Source organism: Colobus angolensis, unplaced genomic scaffold (genome assembly GCF_000951035.1).
Source record: "Colobus angolensis palliatus isolate OR3802 unplaced genomic scaffold, Cang.pa_1.0 Scaffold494, whole genome shotgun sequence".
NCBI lineage: Eukaryota > Metazoa > Chordata > Mammalia > Primates > Cercopithecidae > Colobus > Colobus angolensis.
Window position 1 is genome coordinate 255,775 of NW_012118421.1, and position 19,577 is coordinate 275,351.

The following is a 19,577-nucleotide window of genomic DNA, read 5'->3' on the forward strand; positions in this document are numbered from 1 at the left end:
TTTCAATAGTCTCCCTCATTGGGCCCTATTATTCTAATACCTCTCGGTTATTTTATTTCTCTTGGTTTTGTTTTGTTTTTTGAGACAGAGTGTCACACTGTTGCCCAGGCTGGAGTGCAGTGGCATGATCTCAGCTCACTGCAAGCTCTGCCCCCCCGGGTTCACACCATTCTCCTGCCTCAGTCTCCTGAGTAGCTGGGATTACAGGCGCCCACCACGATGCCCGGCTAATTTTTTGTATTTTTAGTAGAGACGGGGTTTCACTATGTTGGCCAGGCTGGTCTCGAATGCCTGACCTCATGATTCACCCGCCTTGGCCTCCCATAGTGCTAGGATTACAGGTGTGAACCACTGCACCTGGCCGAAAATGATCATTTTAAAGTGCAAACTCATTCACTCAAAGCCTGGTTTTTCTTCCCAGTGTCCTGTTTTTCTCAACTTTAGGGCTCAGCTTTGCAGTCACTTCCTCTTGCACTTCCTTTACTGTCTCCCATGTTCCACTAACACAAGTAGCCTGCCCATGTACTTCATTTGCACTGGGTATAACCTTCTGTCAGAACCCTGTTCTAGTAAATATAATGCTAGCCTCATGTTTCTCCATTGTTCCCTTCTAGATGACAAACTGCTTAAAGGCATATAATATCCAGAATAATCTTGAAAAAAATAAAAGTATCTACAGATATAAGATATAGATTCTGATTAGTAATAATATTTAATACATATATATACTTATTTAGAGATGAGGTCTCATTGTTGCTCAGGCTGGAGTGCAGTGGCACAATCATTATTAGCTCACTGCAGCTTTGAAGTCCTAGGGTACAACAATGGAATAGATGGGACTACAAGTGCATGCTGATCAGGCGTGGTGGCTCAGGCCTATAATCCCAGCACTTTGGGAGGCCGAGGTGGGTGGATCACGAGGTCAGGAGATCAAGATCATCCTGGCCAACGTGGTAAAACCCTGTCTCTACTAAAAATACAAAAATTAGCTGGGCATGGTGGCACGTGCCTGTAATTCCAGCTACTTGGGAGGCTGAGGCAGAAGAATTGCTTGAACCAAGGAGTAGGAGGTTGCAGTGAGCTGAGATTATGCTTTACTCCAGCCTGGCAACAGAGCAAGACTCTGTCTCAAAAAACAACAACAACAACAAAAACCAAGTGCATGCCACCATGCCCAGCTAATTAAAAAAAAAAAAGAGACAGGGTCTCACTATGTTGCCCAGGCTGGTCTCCAACTCCTGGCCTCAAGTGATCCTCCTGCTTCAGCCTCCTGAGTAGCTGAGACTACAGGCCCAAGCCATCTTGCCTGGCTCAAATAATACTCAAGTCTACCAGAATTTACTAATTTACTAAGTTTTCCTATAGAAAAGAAGAATAGTATAATTACTTTCCGAAATTAATAAAACCTTAAGTTCAAAGATTAAAAAAAAGAAACTTTTGAGAAATTATCATTATTTGAATGAATTGTCTTTTGGTTGCAATAGTACAGAGTGGAGTAACAGAGATCCTGAGGTTTAGAAAATGATCATTCCAGTGGTTACAAATATCAAGGTCCTCATGACAAGTTTTTAAGATAAGAAAAAGCAACATAATTTACTTAAAAACAAAACAAAACAAAACAAAAACCTTAAAATGGCAAGGAAAAGCAATGGTTACTTTAGAAAAATCCTTTTGTACCTGTCCTTTACTATGACCTTTGTTTGTTCATCAATTTCCATCTCTTCTACGTCTTCATTCACAGTTTTAATTATCCCATTTTCCTTGTTTTCCTCACTTAACAGCTCATACCGTCCACTTTCTAATGCTGATCTCCAGATATATCGATCTGTAACCTGTAACAAAATTCAAACTTACTAACCATGGAAAATGGAATATATTGTTTCTAAGAGGTATGAAGTTCAATATACATATAAAATCAATTCATGGATATTTTAGAAATGATTATGAATCAAAAAGGTATCTAAAAATAAGGTTACTAAGTGGCCAAACTGGAATTCATATTCTTCACAGATGAAAACCATACTACCTTACTTTCTGTATAAATAAATCATAAACAGTTCTAAGATTGGTCACTTGATAGCAGCAAAAAAGTGATAGATGATGGCCAAGGCATGAACAGAATACATTATAAGCCACGAATTACAGATTTTTAAAAGGTAGACAAAGAAACAAACCAATCAACCAGACTCAGCGGAGAAGGCAGGGGCTAGTCAAGGAAGAAGAAAATATCCTTACACATTTCAACATCTAATGAAAATATCAGAAAAAATATTTTGATGCAGGGGAATAAACTTAAGTTTTCATAAAAAATTTATCATTCTCTGGAGTTTATTCAAAACACATATGCCTTGTCTATGCCATATAATTAACAAATATGACCAAAATTCTGGACCAAGTAGATTAGACAAACTAAAAATGGGAACAAGTACAAACCTTAATTGCTCCTAATGTTCCTTGGTAGATTCTATCTTCAATATCTAAAAGAAAATCTCTCAGCCTTAGTTCAAGTTGCTTTTCTGCACACATTTGAGATGGATCATATGCATTGGAAGATCTTCCCCGACTATATGTTGGTTTGCTATCAGGCTGAGGTTTGTCTGAAATAGTAAATAATTTTATTATGATTTTCTTATTAAAAACTATAATTACTCCATGTGGCTGTTATGATCTTGAAATAATGGATATAAAAGTGCTTTGTAAATCCTCAAGTGCCACAAATGAATGAATATCATTTATCTTATAAAGCCCTTGTACAGCTACTCAGGAGGCTGAGGCAGGATTGCTTGAGCCCAGGAGTTTGAGTCTGCAGTGAACTATGATATGCCACTGCAATCCAGCCTGGGCAACAGAGCGAGACTCTGTCTCTAAATAAATAACTAAAGCCCTTGTGTCCAGAATATATAAAGAACTCTTACAGCACAATAAAAAGATAACCCAATTTAAAAATGGGCAAAGGATCTGAATAGATATTTAAGGAAGATATACAAATGGCCAATGAGCACATGAAAAGATGCTCAACATTGGCCAGGTGCAGTGGCTCATGCCTGTAATTCCAGCACTTTGGGAGACCAAGGCGGGTGGATCACCTGTGAGGTTAGGAGTTCGAGACCAGCCTGGCCAACATGGTGAAACCTCATCTCTACTAAAAATACAAAAAATTTGCTGGGCGTGGTGGCAGGCGTCTGTTATCCCAGCTACTTGGGAGGCTGAGACAGGAGAACACACTTGAACCCAGCAGGCAGAGATTGCAGTGAGCCCAACAGCCTGGGCAACAAAAACAAAATTCTGTCTCAAAACAAACAAACAAAAAACCCCAAGAATTGTGATCTATAGTTTTTAATCCTGAAAAAAACTGAAGTGGTCATGGTAACATGCCCCTAAATTTAAGCAATTGTTTTTTAAATTTTGATTTAATTTAAAATGTTTTTAGCTCTATTTTCTCCCCCACAGGAAACAAGTAAGCAATTCTTTACCTAGAGAATCCCATTTATTAATATAAAAACTCACATCTAAAAATGCCTTACTGCTTTTTCTTATTTGTCATCAGTGGACAAACCATCAAGCAGGAAATGCTGCTATTCGACCTGCCCTTGCAGCCAGGCTCCAAAGAAGTGACCATTAGTGGACCTTCTCCCTGGACTCTCAGCCAAAACCCTTAATGAGTAACCTCACTCACCATAATCTGTCCAAAACTGATGGCAGCCTTAGAGTCTCTTGGATTTCAGAGTCTACTGACCAAGGAATAAGGAGATCAGGGAGAATATGTATTTTGTTATACCATAGATGTGTTCCTCATAATTCAAATAGAACCCAGTGGAATTTAGAGAATCTTGTTTCTATAAAGAAACACATTCCCAAACTCTAACTTGCAAACTAAAAGGATAGCCTAAATCAAAGATAAGGTGCTGTAAATGTATATCTAATAGCTTGAAAAAATGCTTAATCCTGAATGACCAGAGATTAGGGGGAGGAAAAAACAGTAAAAACAATTTTCATTGAAAATTTACCTGAAAAATGAAATTTCTCTTCAGAAAAACGGGCTAGCTGTGCACATATTCTGCTTTTCTCTTGTAACAAAGTTTCTTTTAAGGCACTTTCTCTATGTCCTCTAGAATTAAGAGCTTCAATAAGCTGGTCTAGCTGTTCACAAGAACTGTAAAAGCACCACCGATTTGGCTTATGCACTGGTTTTGGCAGCTGCACAGAATGGTCACATGGACCTTGGTCAATGTTGGAGGTAGATTCAGACATCAAAGGCTCTCCAGTTTTAGTGGATACCTGAGGATCTTGAGACTGTACATTATTCTGAAATGATGAAGGTCTAGGCAACAGCATGTCTTCAGTAAGACCAGAATAATCCTCTTCAATAAAGAGTCCAGGAATAGAAGGGAAAATCCAGTATCGTCTATACATGCGGTCACGACCCAAGGGAAAGATATTGGTACAGGCTATGGCACTTTGGATTTTTTCCAAGAGCACTTTCTCTTTTCGTTGGTGTTCCTGTTTTAATGCTTCATCCTCTTCAGCAGTAAGAGGCTCTCTTGTCACACAGTTGATCTCTTCTTGCCTTGTAAATTCTTTAAATCCATTTTGTCCTCTTTTCCCTGTAGTTAAAATAAAATGTTTCATCATCATCATATTTCAAGTTTCCATTAGAAAAATATGAGATACAAAGTTACCCCAAGTTATTAGGTGTTACAGACTAAACTGTGTCCCCTCTCCACAACCCAAGTACATTTGTTGAAGCCCTAACCTCCAATGTGACTGTATTTGGAGACAGAACCTTTAAGGAGGTAATTAAGGTCATAAAGGTGGGGCCCTAATCCAACATGATTGGTGTTCTTAAAAGAACAAGAGACACGAGAGATCTTGTTCTCTGACACGCACAGAGAAAAAGCCATGTAAGGATATAGCAAGAAGGCACTGTCTGCAAGCCAAGAAAAAGCCTCTTCAGACACTAACCCTGCTTGATGTTGGACTTCCAGACTCCAGAACTGTGAGAAAACAAATTTCTGAAACTTCTGTTGTTTAAGGCACCCCAGTCTGTGGTATTTCGTTATGGCAGCCCAGGCAGACTAATACTCTATGTTATTAAGAAATCAATATACTTAAATCTAAAGGGGCATACAAAATCTGTAATTTCCATACTGGAGAGTGTAGTAGAGTATATTATTCCTCTAAGGGAGGAATAACAGCAAATTACTTCTGGAGAAGACCAGCTTATAAATATTTGTCTTTGTGGATCTTTTGGTCTTCACAGCTATTCAATTCCACTGTTGTGGCCCAAAAGCAGTCACAGGCAACATGCAGACAATCAGCATGGCTGTGGTTCAATATAACTATTTATGGACAGTGAAATCTGAATTTCATATAATTTTCACTTATCACAAAGTATCATTCTTCTTTTTTCCAGTCATTTAAATTGTAAAAATCCAGCCAACGCAGTGGCTCACGCCTGTAAATCCCAGAACTTTGGGAGGCCAAGGTGGGTGGATCACCTGACATCAGGAGTTCTTGACCAGCCTGGCCAACATGGTGAAATCCCATCTCTACTAAAAATACAGAAATTAGCTGGGCGTGGTAGCAAGCACTTGTAATCCCAGCTACTCAGGGGGCTGAGGCATGAGAATCGCTTGAACCCAGGAGGTGGAGGTTGCAGTGAGCCAAGATCATGCCACTATACTCCAGCCTGGGGGACAGAGTGAGACTCTGTCTCCAAAAAAGGGGAAAAATTCCTTTTTAGCTTATGAGTTATACAAAAACAGGGCAGGGCAGGGCACAGTGGCTCACATCTGTAATCCCAACACTTTGGGAGGCCGAGGTGGCTGGATCACTTGAGGGCAGGAGTTTGAAACCAGCCTGGCCAACATGACAAAACACATCACTACTAAAAATACAAAAATCAACCAGATGTGGTGACGTGCACCTGTAATCCCAGCTACTCGGGAGGCTGAGGCAGGAGAATCGCTTGAACCCAGAAGGTGGAGGTTGCAGTGAGCCGAGATGGCGCCACTGCACCCCAGCGTGGGTGACAGAGCGAGACTCCACCTCAAAAAACAACAACAAAAAAAATGAGGCCGGCCAGATTTGGCATATAAACTGTTATTTACTAACCACTGGTTGAAGGTAACAGAACCACTAGTTTTCAGCTGGGCACTTAGCAACCCAAAAGAAGGACAACATTTCCCAGAGTAGGCACAACCAAACGAAAAACTTTTGTTCAAAGAGATGGGATCAGAAGCATTGTGTGTACCCTCTGGACTGTGCTTCCCTTTCCTCCTTCCCACTTCCAACTAGCTAGAATGCAGACATGGTGATAAATCATTTTGGAACATGAGAATGGCAGCAAAACCCTAAGGATGGCAGTATACCAACAAGATAGAAAGAGCTTGGACCCCTGATAATCTGCCTTGACTTTGACAATATGTTGGAATTAAATTTCTCTGTTGTTTCAGTTGCTGTCAAATTGCTTTGATAGTTGGGAAGTATTTTTTCATTCTATTTCTTTTGCTTGAAAGAGTTTGTGTAAGACTGGAATTATCTGCTTTTTAAAAAAATTTGGCAGAATCCACCTATAAAGTTGTCTAGGACTGATGTTTTCTCTGCAGAAAGATTTTAGTACTGATTCAAGTTCTTTAATCATTTAAGACCATCTACATTAACAAATTTCTTCATAAATCCATTTTGATAATTTGTATTTTTCTAGGATTTTATTTTTGCATACATTCTCAAATGCATCAAAAAATTGTGTGTTATCTCCTTAAGTTTCTACTCTATCCATAGTTAATGTTGCTCCCCTTTCAGTTCTAACTTTATTATGATCACCATCTTTATAAAAATCAGTTTCAACAAAGGTTTGTCTAGTTTGTGTCTTTCTCAGAAGAACGCACTTTTGGATTTGTTGTTGTTCTTTACTATATTTTTATTTTATTTTTTTAAGAAAGGGTCTTCCTCTGTTGCCCAGGCTGGAGTGCAGTGGCATAATCAGGGCTCACTGCAGCCTTGATCTCCCAGGCTCACGTGACCCTCCCACCTTAACCTACTGAGTAGCTGGGACTACAGGTGCATGCCACCATGCCCAGCTTGCTTTTTGGGTACTTTTTGTAGTGATGGAGTTTCACTATGTTGCCAAGGCCGTATTTTTTTTGAACTCCTGGGCTTAAGTAATCCAGCCTCCCAGAGTGCTGGGATTACAGACGTGAGCCACTGCACCTGGCCCTACTATATTTTTATTTTCTATTAATTTCTACTCTAATGTATTATTTCCTTCAGACTTGGGGGGATTATTCTTTTTCCCCCACCATCTTCTTAAATAAATGTCTAGCTCAGTTTGTGTTTCTTCTTTTCTAATATGTATTAAAGCTATACATTCTCCCCTAAGTAGAGGGCTGTATTCAACAAGTGTTAATATTCAATAATCTTTAGTTTGATTCGTTTTAAATATTTTTTAGTTTCCATTATAGTTTCTCTTTTGACCCAATATTTAGAAGTCTGTTTTAAAGCTCGAATCATATTAGGTTTGCTTTAGATTTTGAAATCAATTGCATTGTAATCAGACAATACAGCTTCCATGATACAGGAAATTTTCCATCTACTTAGAGTAACCATTTAGAAAAAAATACAGAAAAAAGACCCCATTGAAATTACAGGCACAGAATTAACTTAAGGATTTCTTTTGATAGTCATTAAATAAGGTTGGTTAAGGATCCTCAAAAGAAATTTGTATTAAGAGCTTTTAAAAGATGTATTCGCTTTGATCTAGCAATTTATGAAATAATTTTAAGGTAGGAGAGAGTTCCACTTTCATCAATATGATACAAATTATGAGCATTATTGGTCTTTATATCTCTGGTATACAGGAGGCATCCAATGCATGCTGAATGAGTACATTATAGAACGCAAATTTCTATTTGGCCCAAATAAAGTAGTAAATGTAAAAATTCAACAAAACTTGCTGACTAACCAAAAGTTAAAGTTATGAGAAACTGTCCTATTAAAGACATAGGAATATTATCTCTTTTTTTCTAAAGTATAGATGATGTGTAAATAATGACCCAATCATAAATGTACTAATAGGACTTCATAACACATTTTTCAACTCATCACAGCTATGAGGTGGGCATTTAAAAAAACAAACACAAGAATGGCGTAAACCCGGGAGGCAGAGCTTGCAGTGAGCCGAGATTGCGCCACTGCACTCCAGCCTGGGTGACAGAGCGAGACTCCGTCTCAAAAAAAAAAAAAAAAAAAAACACAAACAGCCTGGAATCACAAACGAAAGCAATCAATATATTTCAGAGGAGCTGAATTAATAAAGTGCTTTATCAGTTAAAAACAAACAAACAAGAATGCTCTTAAGAAATTTCAGTATTACCCCTTCTGCCTCTTTTATGTGATCCTGGGTCATCTTCATCTTCAGTGACCATATCTTGATCTAATTCCTTTTGCTCTGTGTCTTTGCTCTCAGTGCTAGTATCAAAATCTTCCCTTTCTTCCTCCCTTAAGTATAAAAACAAGGATGACATTTACTAATGAATATATAATTCCATTTGTGAAATATTTATTGCTTGCTTATGAAGTCCCAGGCATAGGCTTAGGAAGCAGTGAACAACATGACACAGTTTATGGTCTTGCAGAGAAAACAGATAATTACACAAATCATTTAAAAAATATGTAATAAGTACTAAAACAAGAGCAGTTCAAGGTATTATGAAAACATTTCAAGGAGAATGAAACTGACTCTTAGGGATCAAAAAGGCTGGCTTGAAGAAGTGACATTTTACAATTTGAGACCAGGGAGATGGGGAGGAGTGTGTGCTACAGAGGAATAACATACACAATGGAACAGAGCTCAAGAGAAACAGGAGGAGCTTATAATTTTGAGAAAAGTGTAACGGAGAAAGCAGTAATCCAAGAGGTAGATGAGAGAAAAAGGCAGGGTGAGATTAGGCTGGGCCTTGTAAGGCCTTATCCAAAAAGCAATAGGAAAAAAACCAGAAGAATTTAGAAAGGGAAATGGTATCAGAAAGTACTGTAGCCACTGTGTGAAAAATTACCTGGGAAAGAAAGTAGATGAGGGGCCAGTAATAATACTAACAGATCAGTAGTGGTCTAGGTGGCTGGCTAGGCGGTGATGGTGGCTTAGAGTAGGAAGAGAGAAGATGACAAATAGTGGAAGAGAGAAATTCAGAAATAGTAAACAGGCAGAATGAACACAGTATAGCTGTTTAATTCATTATGTTATCCAAATTAAAACTAAAATTATATGAACCTTACGCCATTATGTTCTAAATCCAAAGTTGGGTTTTGCAAGCTCTAATACAAGGAGAGCCAGGGATAATGTAAATGAGTGGGGCTGAATGAATATTTAAAAAATATGAAGACGTGAAAGTCATACAATGTTACTTTTCTTTTTTAAAAAACTGAGCTTACACACCATAACAATCACCATTTTAAAGTGTACAATTTAGTGGTCTTTAGTGTATTCACAAGGTTACACAATCATTACCACTGTCAATTCCAGAATACTTTCATCATACCAAAAGGAAACGCCATATCCATTAGTAGTCATTTCCCATTTCCTCTTTCTTGCTGCCCCTGGCAACCATACATCTACTCTCTACTGATGTGCTTATTCTGGACATTTCGTGTAAATGGAGTCATACAACATATAGTGTTTTGTCACTAGCTGCTTTTTTTTGAGATAGAATCTCACTCTGCTGCCCAGGCTGGAGCACAATCTCGGCTCACTGCAACCTCTACCTCCAGGGCTCAAGCAATTCTCCTGCCTGTACAGGTGTGTGCCACCACGCCTGGCTAATTTTTTGTATTTTTAGTAGAGACAGGGTTTCACCATGTTGGCCAGGTTGGTCTCAAACTCCTGACCTCAGGTGATCCGCCCACCTCAGCCTCCCAAAGTGCTGGGATTACAGGCGTGAGCCAGCGCACCCAGCCATAACTAGATTCTTTAGCATACATTTTCAAAGTTCATCCACATTATAGCCTGCATTAGAACTCCATTCCTTTTTATTGTTGAATAATATTCTCCTTTAAGGACATACCATGGAAGAGATATACCATTTGTCTATCCATTCATCAACTGATGGACATTTGGGTTGTTATCACTTCTGGCTATTAAGATAATGCTGCTATGAACATTTGTGTATACATTTTTGGGTGAAGGTATGCTTTTAATTCTCTCAGGAATATATCTAGGAGTGCAATTGCTGGGTCATACAGTAACAAATGGTTTAATTGTTTGAAGAACTGTCAAACTGTTTTCCAAAGTAACTGCATCATTTACATTCCCACAAGCAATGTATGAGAGTCCTGATTTCTCAACTCCTCATCAAAACTTGTTATTGTTTGTCAATTTGATTATAGCCAGCCTACTGGGTGTGAAGTGTTATCTTACTGTGGTTTTGATGTACATTTCCCTGATGATTAATGATGTTGAGCATCTTCTCACATACTTATTGCATATCTTCTTTGGAGAAATATCTATTCAAATCCATTGCTCACTTTTTAATTGGGTTGTTTTAAAAAACTGTTTTTTCTTTTTATTATTTCTTATTTTTTGACATTTAAAAAATTAACTCCCTATTCTGAATCTTTCAATTTTTTATTGTTGAGTTGTAAGAATTCTTTTATATTCTGGATACAAGTCCCTTATCAGATATATGATTTACAAATATTTTCTTCTATTGCGAGTTTGTGACCTAAGATCTTAAGGCTTATTAATGGGTATTTTTACAAACAAGTATTAAAAAGTCAAAGTCAATATACTAATTTTGGAGTATTGAGTTTTTTTCAGAACTTTCCTTTGCAGATTTCTTTAAAAAAGAAAAAAGATGATTTCTGTCACATTCCTACTTGTTTTCATAGACAGTTCTATCTCAAATATTCTAAAATGCAATAAAATACTTGGGTATCTCTAAATTACTTAAGGTGCAGTCATCTTCTCCCTATATCATCTACCAAAAAACATCCAATCTCAAGCCTGTTCTTCTATATAGTGCAGAATAACTATGAAATACAGTATATACCTGTGATACTGGTGGAAGGGAGAGAGAAATATATTATTGGTTAAAAATAGCCTATTGAGTGTTTTTCTGGGAAGTTATCATGTACCTATAATAAAAGACAACTTTTCTAAAAATCTGAGAGCATTTTTAGAGTTTAACATGTCTGGTTTTTATTCTTTATATATAGTAAAGCAGGTGAACAGTGTGATTCACACCATACCCAATAGATGTATCTGCCGTTGAATTTCTTTGCTCATCTTCTTTCAGTTTTTCTTGTTTCTCTTTCATTTTTTGTTCTTGCTCCTTAAGTTTTTCTTCCTTCCTTTTACGAATTCTAAAAGTTAAAATGAAATATGGTAGTCTATCTGATGCACATATACTTTTCACTTTTAGCATCTTGTCTTTAATCAAATCATGGAAAGTACTCCAAACATTATTATAAAACTATAATGTAGTAATCATTCATAAGCTTTTTTTTTTTCTTTGAGACAGTTTCACTCTGCTGCCCAGGCTGATCCTGCTTCCTAGGATCAAGTGATTCTTGTGCCTCAACCTCCCGAGTAGCTGAAATTATAGGCATGCACCACCACACCCAGTTAATTTTTGTATTTTTAGTAGAGACGGGGTTTGGCTATGTTGGCCAGGCTAGTCTCGAACTCCTGACCTCCCAAATCCGCCCTCCCAAAGTGCTGGGATTGCAAGCGTGAGCCACCACGCCTGGCCTCATTCACAAGCTCTTAGTAAAGCCATCAAACATCAGTATAATCAATTCCACATTATAGCACCATGTGAAATATGGTTTTAAATGCAAAGAAATAAACAGTTTCATTAACACAACTATTACAATTCTTTCTTACCTGGCAGCTGCTTCTTCCCTCTCTTTTCGATGTTGTTCTGCTTTTAATTCCCGGAACTCCTGCTTTGCCTGTCGTAATATATCAACATAATCTTCAATAAAATCCCTAGTCGAAACTAGGGTCAGTAGCTTTCCACAGAGAGCATGGAGTATCTTCATTTTTTCTCCTGTCAAAAATTGGTAAATACTTCTGTATTTATCAATCACAACAAATGAATTGTGTTTGAACTTTTAAAATTTGTGGCTCAATATGAAAATGCCTAATAAAGAATAGGGAGTAGTCTCTCAAACATGTCAATGACATGTCTTCAGAAAAAAGCAACTATGGGCCAGGTGCAGTGGCTCACACCTGTAATCCCAGCACTTTGGGAGGCTGAGGCAGGCAGATCACCTGAGGTCAGGAGTTCGAGACCAGCCTGGCCAACATGGTGAAATCCCATCTCTACTAAAAATACAAAAATAGCTGCATGCGGTGGCATGTGCCTGTAGTTCCAGCTACTTGGGAGGCTGAGGCTGCAGAATCGCTTGAACCTGGGAGGTGGAGATTGCGGTGAGCCAAGATCGCACCACTGCACTCCAGCCTGGGTGACTGAGTGAGACTCTGTCTCAAAAAACAAACAAACAAAAAAGGCAACTTTGAATCCAGTTTAACAGCTATTGATATATGAGGCACTTCAAATGTCTATCTTGTATACTAGTAGTTAAATAAACATGAGAAATTTTGTAATTACAAAGAATTGTTTTTCAAGTTTTTTTTTTACTTATTTGAGATGGAGTCTTGCTGTGTCGCCCAGGCTGGAGTATGGTGGCACCATCTGGGCTCACAGCAACCTCTGCCTCCTGGGTTCAAGCGATTCTCCTGCCTCTGCCTCCGAGTAGCTGGGAGTACAGGCACACAGCACCACGCCCAGCTAATTTTTGTGTTTTTAGTAAAGATGGTGTTTCACCATGTTGGCCAGGCTGGTCTCGAACTCCTGACCCCAGGTGATCTGCCCACCTTGGCCTCCCAAGGTGCTGGGATTACAGGCATGAGCCACTGGGCCCGGCCCTCAAGTTTTAATTTTTTGGCTGAGTAACTGAAGTTCAAATCACTACTAAACTGTAATCACATGAATTTAAAAAAAAAGACCATGGTAAATTACTATTTCTAAAAGATTGCACAAAAAAACCACCATTAATTATAAAGACTGCAAATGTTAGGAAGTAAGGTATTCTACTTTATTGTATGTTCTCTAAAGTATACTAAACTCTTTACTTGTACATGTAATTCTTTAAAAAAAGGAAGTAAAAATAGCTTCATCTTAACCTTATATACTGTTTCTCATACCTCAAACACTTACTCAAGTGAATGGCAGGATTTAGCAGCCATTTAAACTTCTGATACACTAATGAATACAAGAGAAAGCTAATTTTCTAGCTAATTCTCACCCTTTTAAACTCAGTAGATGTAGTAGACTAATCATACATTTAAAAATATTAGAAAATCCAAATAAAAAAGACAATCATAAATAATTGAAGTTAATATGAATAATAACAATAGTCTGCTTTATCTTTTTCTCTTTTAATACTGATTTATCATAAAATTTCTCATCAGCTCCTTAGTTTTCTGGGCATAAGAGGGTAGGAAGTGGGCAGGTACAAATTCCAACTTGCAAAGCTTACCTGGTGTCAAATCATACACTGAGGTGCTTGACAGTTTCTTCACTAGACTGGGATTGCTCAGACGAAGCTCCATACAAGCATCATCTGTAGCATCAAATCCTCCTCGTTTTTGATATCTATACTTTGCATTTGCCGATGTTACATCAGCACCTGAAGCTAAGATGTGCAGTCTGAGGATTTCTGAAAGAGTGCAGCTATCAAGATCCAAACTTTTCAAACTGCAGCCTATAGTTGTTAAAAATGAAATAGTCATTTAGAACATAAACAATAAATACTCAGCAATGTAAATGTACCTTTATAAAATTAAAAATAAAAAGCCAAACAAACAAAAAAACAAAACCCACACATACCCTGGTGTAACTGTGGCCATGCAGCTGCCAAAGATGCAACTGCAGACAGTGCAGATTTTGTGGGGTCTGCATCTTCATCCAAAGCCTCTGTTAAATCTTTAAGGAAATAAATACTTTATTCTAGTGCAAATCAAATCTTGAATATTTGGGAATAATGCCCGTTTTAAATGGTGAAAAAAACAGCAAACACCTTAACATTCAGAACCTCAAAAGAACAAACACTAAGTACAAGCATTATTCACATTCTGCTTCATCACCACCTACAGCTATAAATCCTAAACTATGCACTACACAGACATTTTCATAACTTAACAGAAAAGACAATTTCTAAATTACCAATGAGACGCACATAAACTTCCCCCCAAAAGATAAAATGCACTTTAGAATTAAGAACAAATCTCCTCACTCAATATAACCTTAGAAAAGTCTACCTTGAAAATTGGAATCCATTTAAAGATACCCTAATCTTTTATGATTTTTTTTTTTTTTTGAGACGTAGTCTTTCTCTGTCACCCAGGCTGGAGTGCAGTGGCACGATCTTGACTCACTGCAACCTCCACCTCCCGGGTTCAAGCAATTCTCCTTTCTCAGTCTCCTGAGCAGCTGGGACTACAGGCACCTGCCACCATGCCCGGCTAATTTTTATATTTTTAGTAGAGAACGAGGTTTCACCTTGTTGGTCTTGAACTCCTGACCTCAGGTGATCCACCCGCCTTGGCCTCCCAAAGTGCTGGGATTACAAGCGTGAGCCACGGTGCCCATCCCTTTTATGAATATTTTAAGATTAAGTCGTAACAAAGTATAGGTTACAGTCATCACAAAATCATCACAGAAAATGAGCTAAAAGAAGTAAAAGATGGCACTACTGTAATTTAACTATTGAAATATCTTCATCAAAATTTCACATTTTTATTTTGAAAATTTTACAGGCCAAGTGTGGTGGCTGATGCCTATAATCTCAGTACTTTGGGAGGCTGAGGTGGGCAGATCACCAGGTCAAGAGATCCAGACCATCCTGGCCAACATGGTGAAACCCCGTCTCTACCAAAAATACAAAAATTAGCTGGGTGTGGTGGTGCACGCCTGTAGTCCCAGCTACTTGGGAGGCTGAGGCAGGAGAGTCATTTGAACCTGGGAGGCAGAGGGTGCAGTGAGCCAAGATCATGCCACTGCACTGCAGTCTGGTGACAGACTGAGACTCTGTCTCAAAAAAAAAAAAAAAGAAGAAAAATTTCCAATCCAAAAACCAACAGGCACCGGGTGCAGTGGCTCATGCCTGTAATCCCAGCACTTTGGGAATCCGAGGCGGGCGGATCACCTGAGGTCAGGAGTTTGAGACCAACGTGGCCAACATGGTGAAACCCCGTCTCTTCCAAAATACAAAAATTAGCTGGACCTGGTGGCACATGTCTGTAACCCCAGCTACTTGGGAGGCTGAGGCATGAGGATCGCTTGGACCTGGGAGGCATAGGTTGCAGTGAGCCGAGATGGTGCCACTGCACTCCAGCCTGGGTGACAGAGTTAGACTCCGTCTCAAAAACTAAACAGAACAGAACAAAACAACAGGAAGATTTCCCTGAATTTTCTAAATAAATTGCTTTAGCTTTAAAACAGTGCTTAGCTTACAAACAGAACTAAACAACAAATCTACTGGTATAAATGTATGTAAAGCATTAGTATATCCAGTTATTCCTAATTATAATATGTAGATTGATCAGTGTCAAGCTATGAAAAACCCTTCTGTTATATCATAGTACAGTGTACACAGATTCAGACTAAGAGTCAGATAATGTATATTCTAGTATTAGCTATGCTAGTGCCTTGTAATGTGCCCTTGAGACAAGTCACTTAATCTGGGGTTCATTTTTATTTTTTTTGAAGATGGAGTCTCACTCTGTCACCAGGCTGGAGTGCAGTGGCGTGATCTTGGCTCACCGCATCCTCTGCCTCCCAGGTTTAAGCAATTCTCTGCTAAGTTTTGTATTTTTAGTAGAGACAGGGTTTCACCATCTTGGCCAGGCTGGTCTTGAACTCCTGACCTTGTGATCCACCGTGCTCAGCCTCATTCTTCTTTTTCTTTTTGAGACAGTGTTTGAATCTGTCGCCCAGGCTGGAGTGCAGTGCTGCGATCTCACCTCACTACAACCTCTGCCTTCTGGGCTCAAGCCATCCTCCCACCTTGGCCTCCCCAGTAGCTGGGACTACAGGCGCATGCCACCATGCCCACCTAGTTTTTGTATTTTTTGCAGAGGCAGGGTTTTGCCACATTGCCCAGGCTGGTCTCACATTCCTGAGCTCAACTGATCCACCTGCCCTGGCTTCCCAAAGTGCTGGGATTACAGGTATGAGCCGCCATGCCTGGCCCATCTTTCTTAAAGGAATGAGTCTGGATCAGCCATTTTCAAATTCTTCCAAAAAAAAAAAAAAAAATTTTTTTTTTTCTTGAAAACTCAATATAAAAGAGATAAAAGATGCTCTTGTTAAAGTGAGATATGGAGATGAGAATTCTGCCTTTTCATCTCTCCAGCTCTCCTGCAGTGGCACTGAAGAATTTCTGAACAATTTGTAGGGTGCCTTGGATTCGAGTTTGAAAATCACTAGGCTAATCTTCTGTGGTTCTTTAGCCTTCTACTATATGACTCTCCTACCAAAGTCCAAAGCCTGACAAAATTAACCTTAGAAAACAGTCCCTTACTAAAGGAAAAAGGCAGCTCTGGGATCATATCTAATTACAATCATTGACAATTTCATGGCATTTCAAGCATACGTAGGGCCACACAGGAGAAGCTATCTATAAAATTTGCATATATGCCAAAAGTCATTCCTACCAGACCTAATCTAGGCCAAACGACAGAAACATATTCTTCTGTAGCAGAAAAATACTATATCTAAAATTTCCTCAATGTTCATTTTACATATAAAGCCAAACAAATTTAATTAATGAGCGCTCCAAAATTAACAACAGTCCTAGATACAAACTGTAAAAGTGTGTTGGCTCTCATCCTGCAGCAATCACCACATTCAACCTATACCATCTATAGAAAGTTATAATTTCCTAAGACAAAGGCTATAAAAAGGCCTTTAGGAAATGAAAAACCAATGAAATGCATTTTTAATTGTGTTAAAGTAATATGCTAAAATATATTCTTTAACTCTTTATCGATCATATGGCATTCTTAAGAGACTGTAAATACCATTCTAGGATTTGCTTAGTGATAGTCACTTGGCTACATCACACCAAGAGAATATAGCCAAATTATATCCAGTATTTTATGACTAACTGCAACAGATATATTTATTGTCATCATAATCTAGAATTAGGTGCATACAATTCTAACACTAGACAATGATCCAACAAATACACAAAACTATTCTATATAAAGAGGATGCTCTTGTTCCCATACTTTGAAGGGCTTTTTAGTTCATAAGACTAAAGAGAGGAACTGATGTATTAAATATAAGATTTTTAAAACTGGTAGTCAAAATCTCTCAGGTTTGATATAAAAACAGGGAGACCAAGGGCCAAAGAAATTAGATCTTCTCAAAGACAGATAATTTTACAGGCAATGCCAGAGGAAACAAATATTCAAAATTTCAACTTCTTTACCATATTATGAAGCAACATAGCACAGTTGTAATAAGTCTCTAGATCAGACTGCTTGTGCTTGTATCCCATCAATTCCTTATTAGCCATGTTTCTTCAAACTAAGCCTCAGTTTCTTTATACGTAAAATGCAGAAAATAGTATCTACCTCAAAAGAGTATTATGAGAATTAAATGAAACAATGTGTAGTCTCTTACATCACTTATTTTACATCATGTAAAATGTGGTCAATAATAAATAATAGGGAAGTGAGAAAACAGTGAAAAATGCCAGACTTATTTTTTTCCTCCCTAACATTTAAAAAAATATATATATTATATATTTTTTATAAAGACATAGTCTTGCTATGTTGCCCAGGCTGCTCTCGAACTCCTGGCCTTAAGCCTCCTGCCTCATCCTCCCAAAGTGCTGGGATTATAGGCCTGAGCTACCATCCCTGGCCCCATACTGCATTATAAATACTATAATACCTATAATTTATTTTATGCTACATAGTTCTAAGGTATAATTATATAATATACAAAACAATATATAACATGGAACATAAACATATATAGTATGTATTATTTATATGCAGTATATTATTAAAACTTAATCATAATTAGCAAATGTGATGTGTGTGTCTGTGTACACAACTGGAATCATACCATCCGTATCTTGCACTGTGCCCTTTTTCATTTAATATATATTGGAGATCTTTACAAGTCAGAACATATAGATCTAACTCATTTTTTTCATGGCTACATGGTATTCCATTGAATGTATTTTTCATAATTTCACAGGTTCCTTATTGAGGGACATGTAGGTTGTTAGTCTTTTAACATTTTCTTTCTTTCGTTTTCCTTTCTTTTTGAGACGAAGTCTCACTCTTGTCCCCCGCAGGCTGGAGTGCGATGGCGTGATCTTGGCTCACTGCAACCTCCGCATCCCGGGTTCAAACGATTCTCCTGTCTTGGTCCCCCTAGTATCTGAGATTACAGGCGCCTGCCACCACACCTGGCTAATTTTTGTAGTTTTAGTAGAGACGGGGTTTTACCATGTTGGCCAGGCTGGTCTAGAACTCCTGACCTCAGGTGATCCACCTGCCTTGGCCTTCCAAAGTGCTGGGATCACAGGCATGAGCCACCACGACCAACGGTCTTTTACCGTTTTCAAACAATGGTGCCATCAACATTTAAAAATGTGGATCTTCACGTATTTTTGCCAGAATATCTGTAGGGTACATTTCTAGAAGTAGAATTGCTAAGTCAAAGAGTAGATAAAATACATTTAAACATTTTGATAGCTGTTACCAAGTTGCTCTTTGATGAAATTGTACCAATTCTCACTCCTGTGAACATTGAGTGTTCCATTCTCTAAAAGGTTTCAGATATTTGACAAGATACAAATTAGTACCTGGTTTAATTTGCTTTTTTTTTTTTTGAGATGTAGTCTCCCTCTGTCAGCTAGGCTGGAGTGCAGTATCGTGATCTCAGCCAATGGCAACCTCCACCTCCCAGGTTCAAGTGATTCTCCTGCTTCAGCCTCCTAAGTAGCTGGGATTACAGGCACCTGCCACCACACTGAGCTAATTTTTGTATTTTTAGTAGACACAGGGTTTTGCCATGTTGGCCAGGCTGCTATCAAACTTCTGGCCTCAACTGATCCAGGCACCTTGGCCTCCCAAACTGCTGGGATTACAGATGTGAGCCACTGTGTCCGGCCCAAACTATTTTTTAAAAATTAAATTAATTTTTTTATTTTTATTTTTTATCATTTATTTATTTATTTATTTATTTTGAGACGGAGTCTCCCTGAATTCCCCAGGCTGGAGTGCAGTGGCGCGATTTCAGCTCACTGCAACCTCCCCCCCTCGGGTTAAAGTGACTCTCCCGCCTTGGCCTCTCAAGTAGCTGGGATTATATAGGCACGTGCCACGACGCCTGGCTAATGTTTTTGTATTTTTAGTAGAGATGGGTTTCACTATGTTGGCCAGGCTGGCCAAACTGTTTACTTTTTTTTTTTTTGAGACGGAGTCTTGCTCTGTCACCCAGGCTGGAGTGCAGTGGCTCGATCTCCGCTCACTGCAAGCTCCACCTCCC

The 19,577-nt window shown here is 38.5% G+C and overlaps 1 protein-coding gene across 2 annotated transcripts in view; it reads right to left on the bottom strand.

Moving 5' to 3' along the window:
- BAZ1A (bromodomain adjacent to zinc finger domain, 1A) overlaps positions 1-19,577 on the bottom strand; it is a 134,606-nt gene that overhangs the window by 27,541 nt on the left and 87,488 nt on the right. The window contains exons 11-18 of one of the 2 annotated variants that reach the window (XM_011959453.1): positions 13,893-13,988; positions 13,543-13,767; positions 11,882-12,047; positions 11,245-11,358; positions 8,375-8,499; positions 4,008-4,604; positions 2,434-2,597; positions 1,678-1,832 (exon numbers count right to left, since the gene is read on the bottom strand). In XM_011959453.1, the coding sequence (XP_011814843.1) occupies positions 1,678-1,832; positions 2,434-2,597; positions 4,008-4,604; positions 8,375-8,499; positions 11,245-11,358; positions 11,882-12,047; positions 13,543-13,767; positions 13,893-13,988 (1,642 nt within the window). The remainder of the gene's footprint in view (positions 1-1,677; positions 1,833-2,433; positions 2,598-4,007; positions 4,605-8,374; positions 8,500-11,244; positions 11,359-11,881; positions 12,048-13,542; positions 13,768-13,892; positions 13,989-19,577) is intronic. The other variant, XM_011959454.1, reaches the window with a different exon arrangement.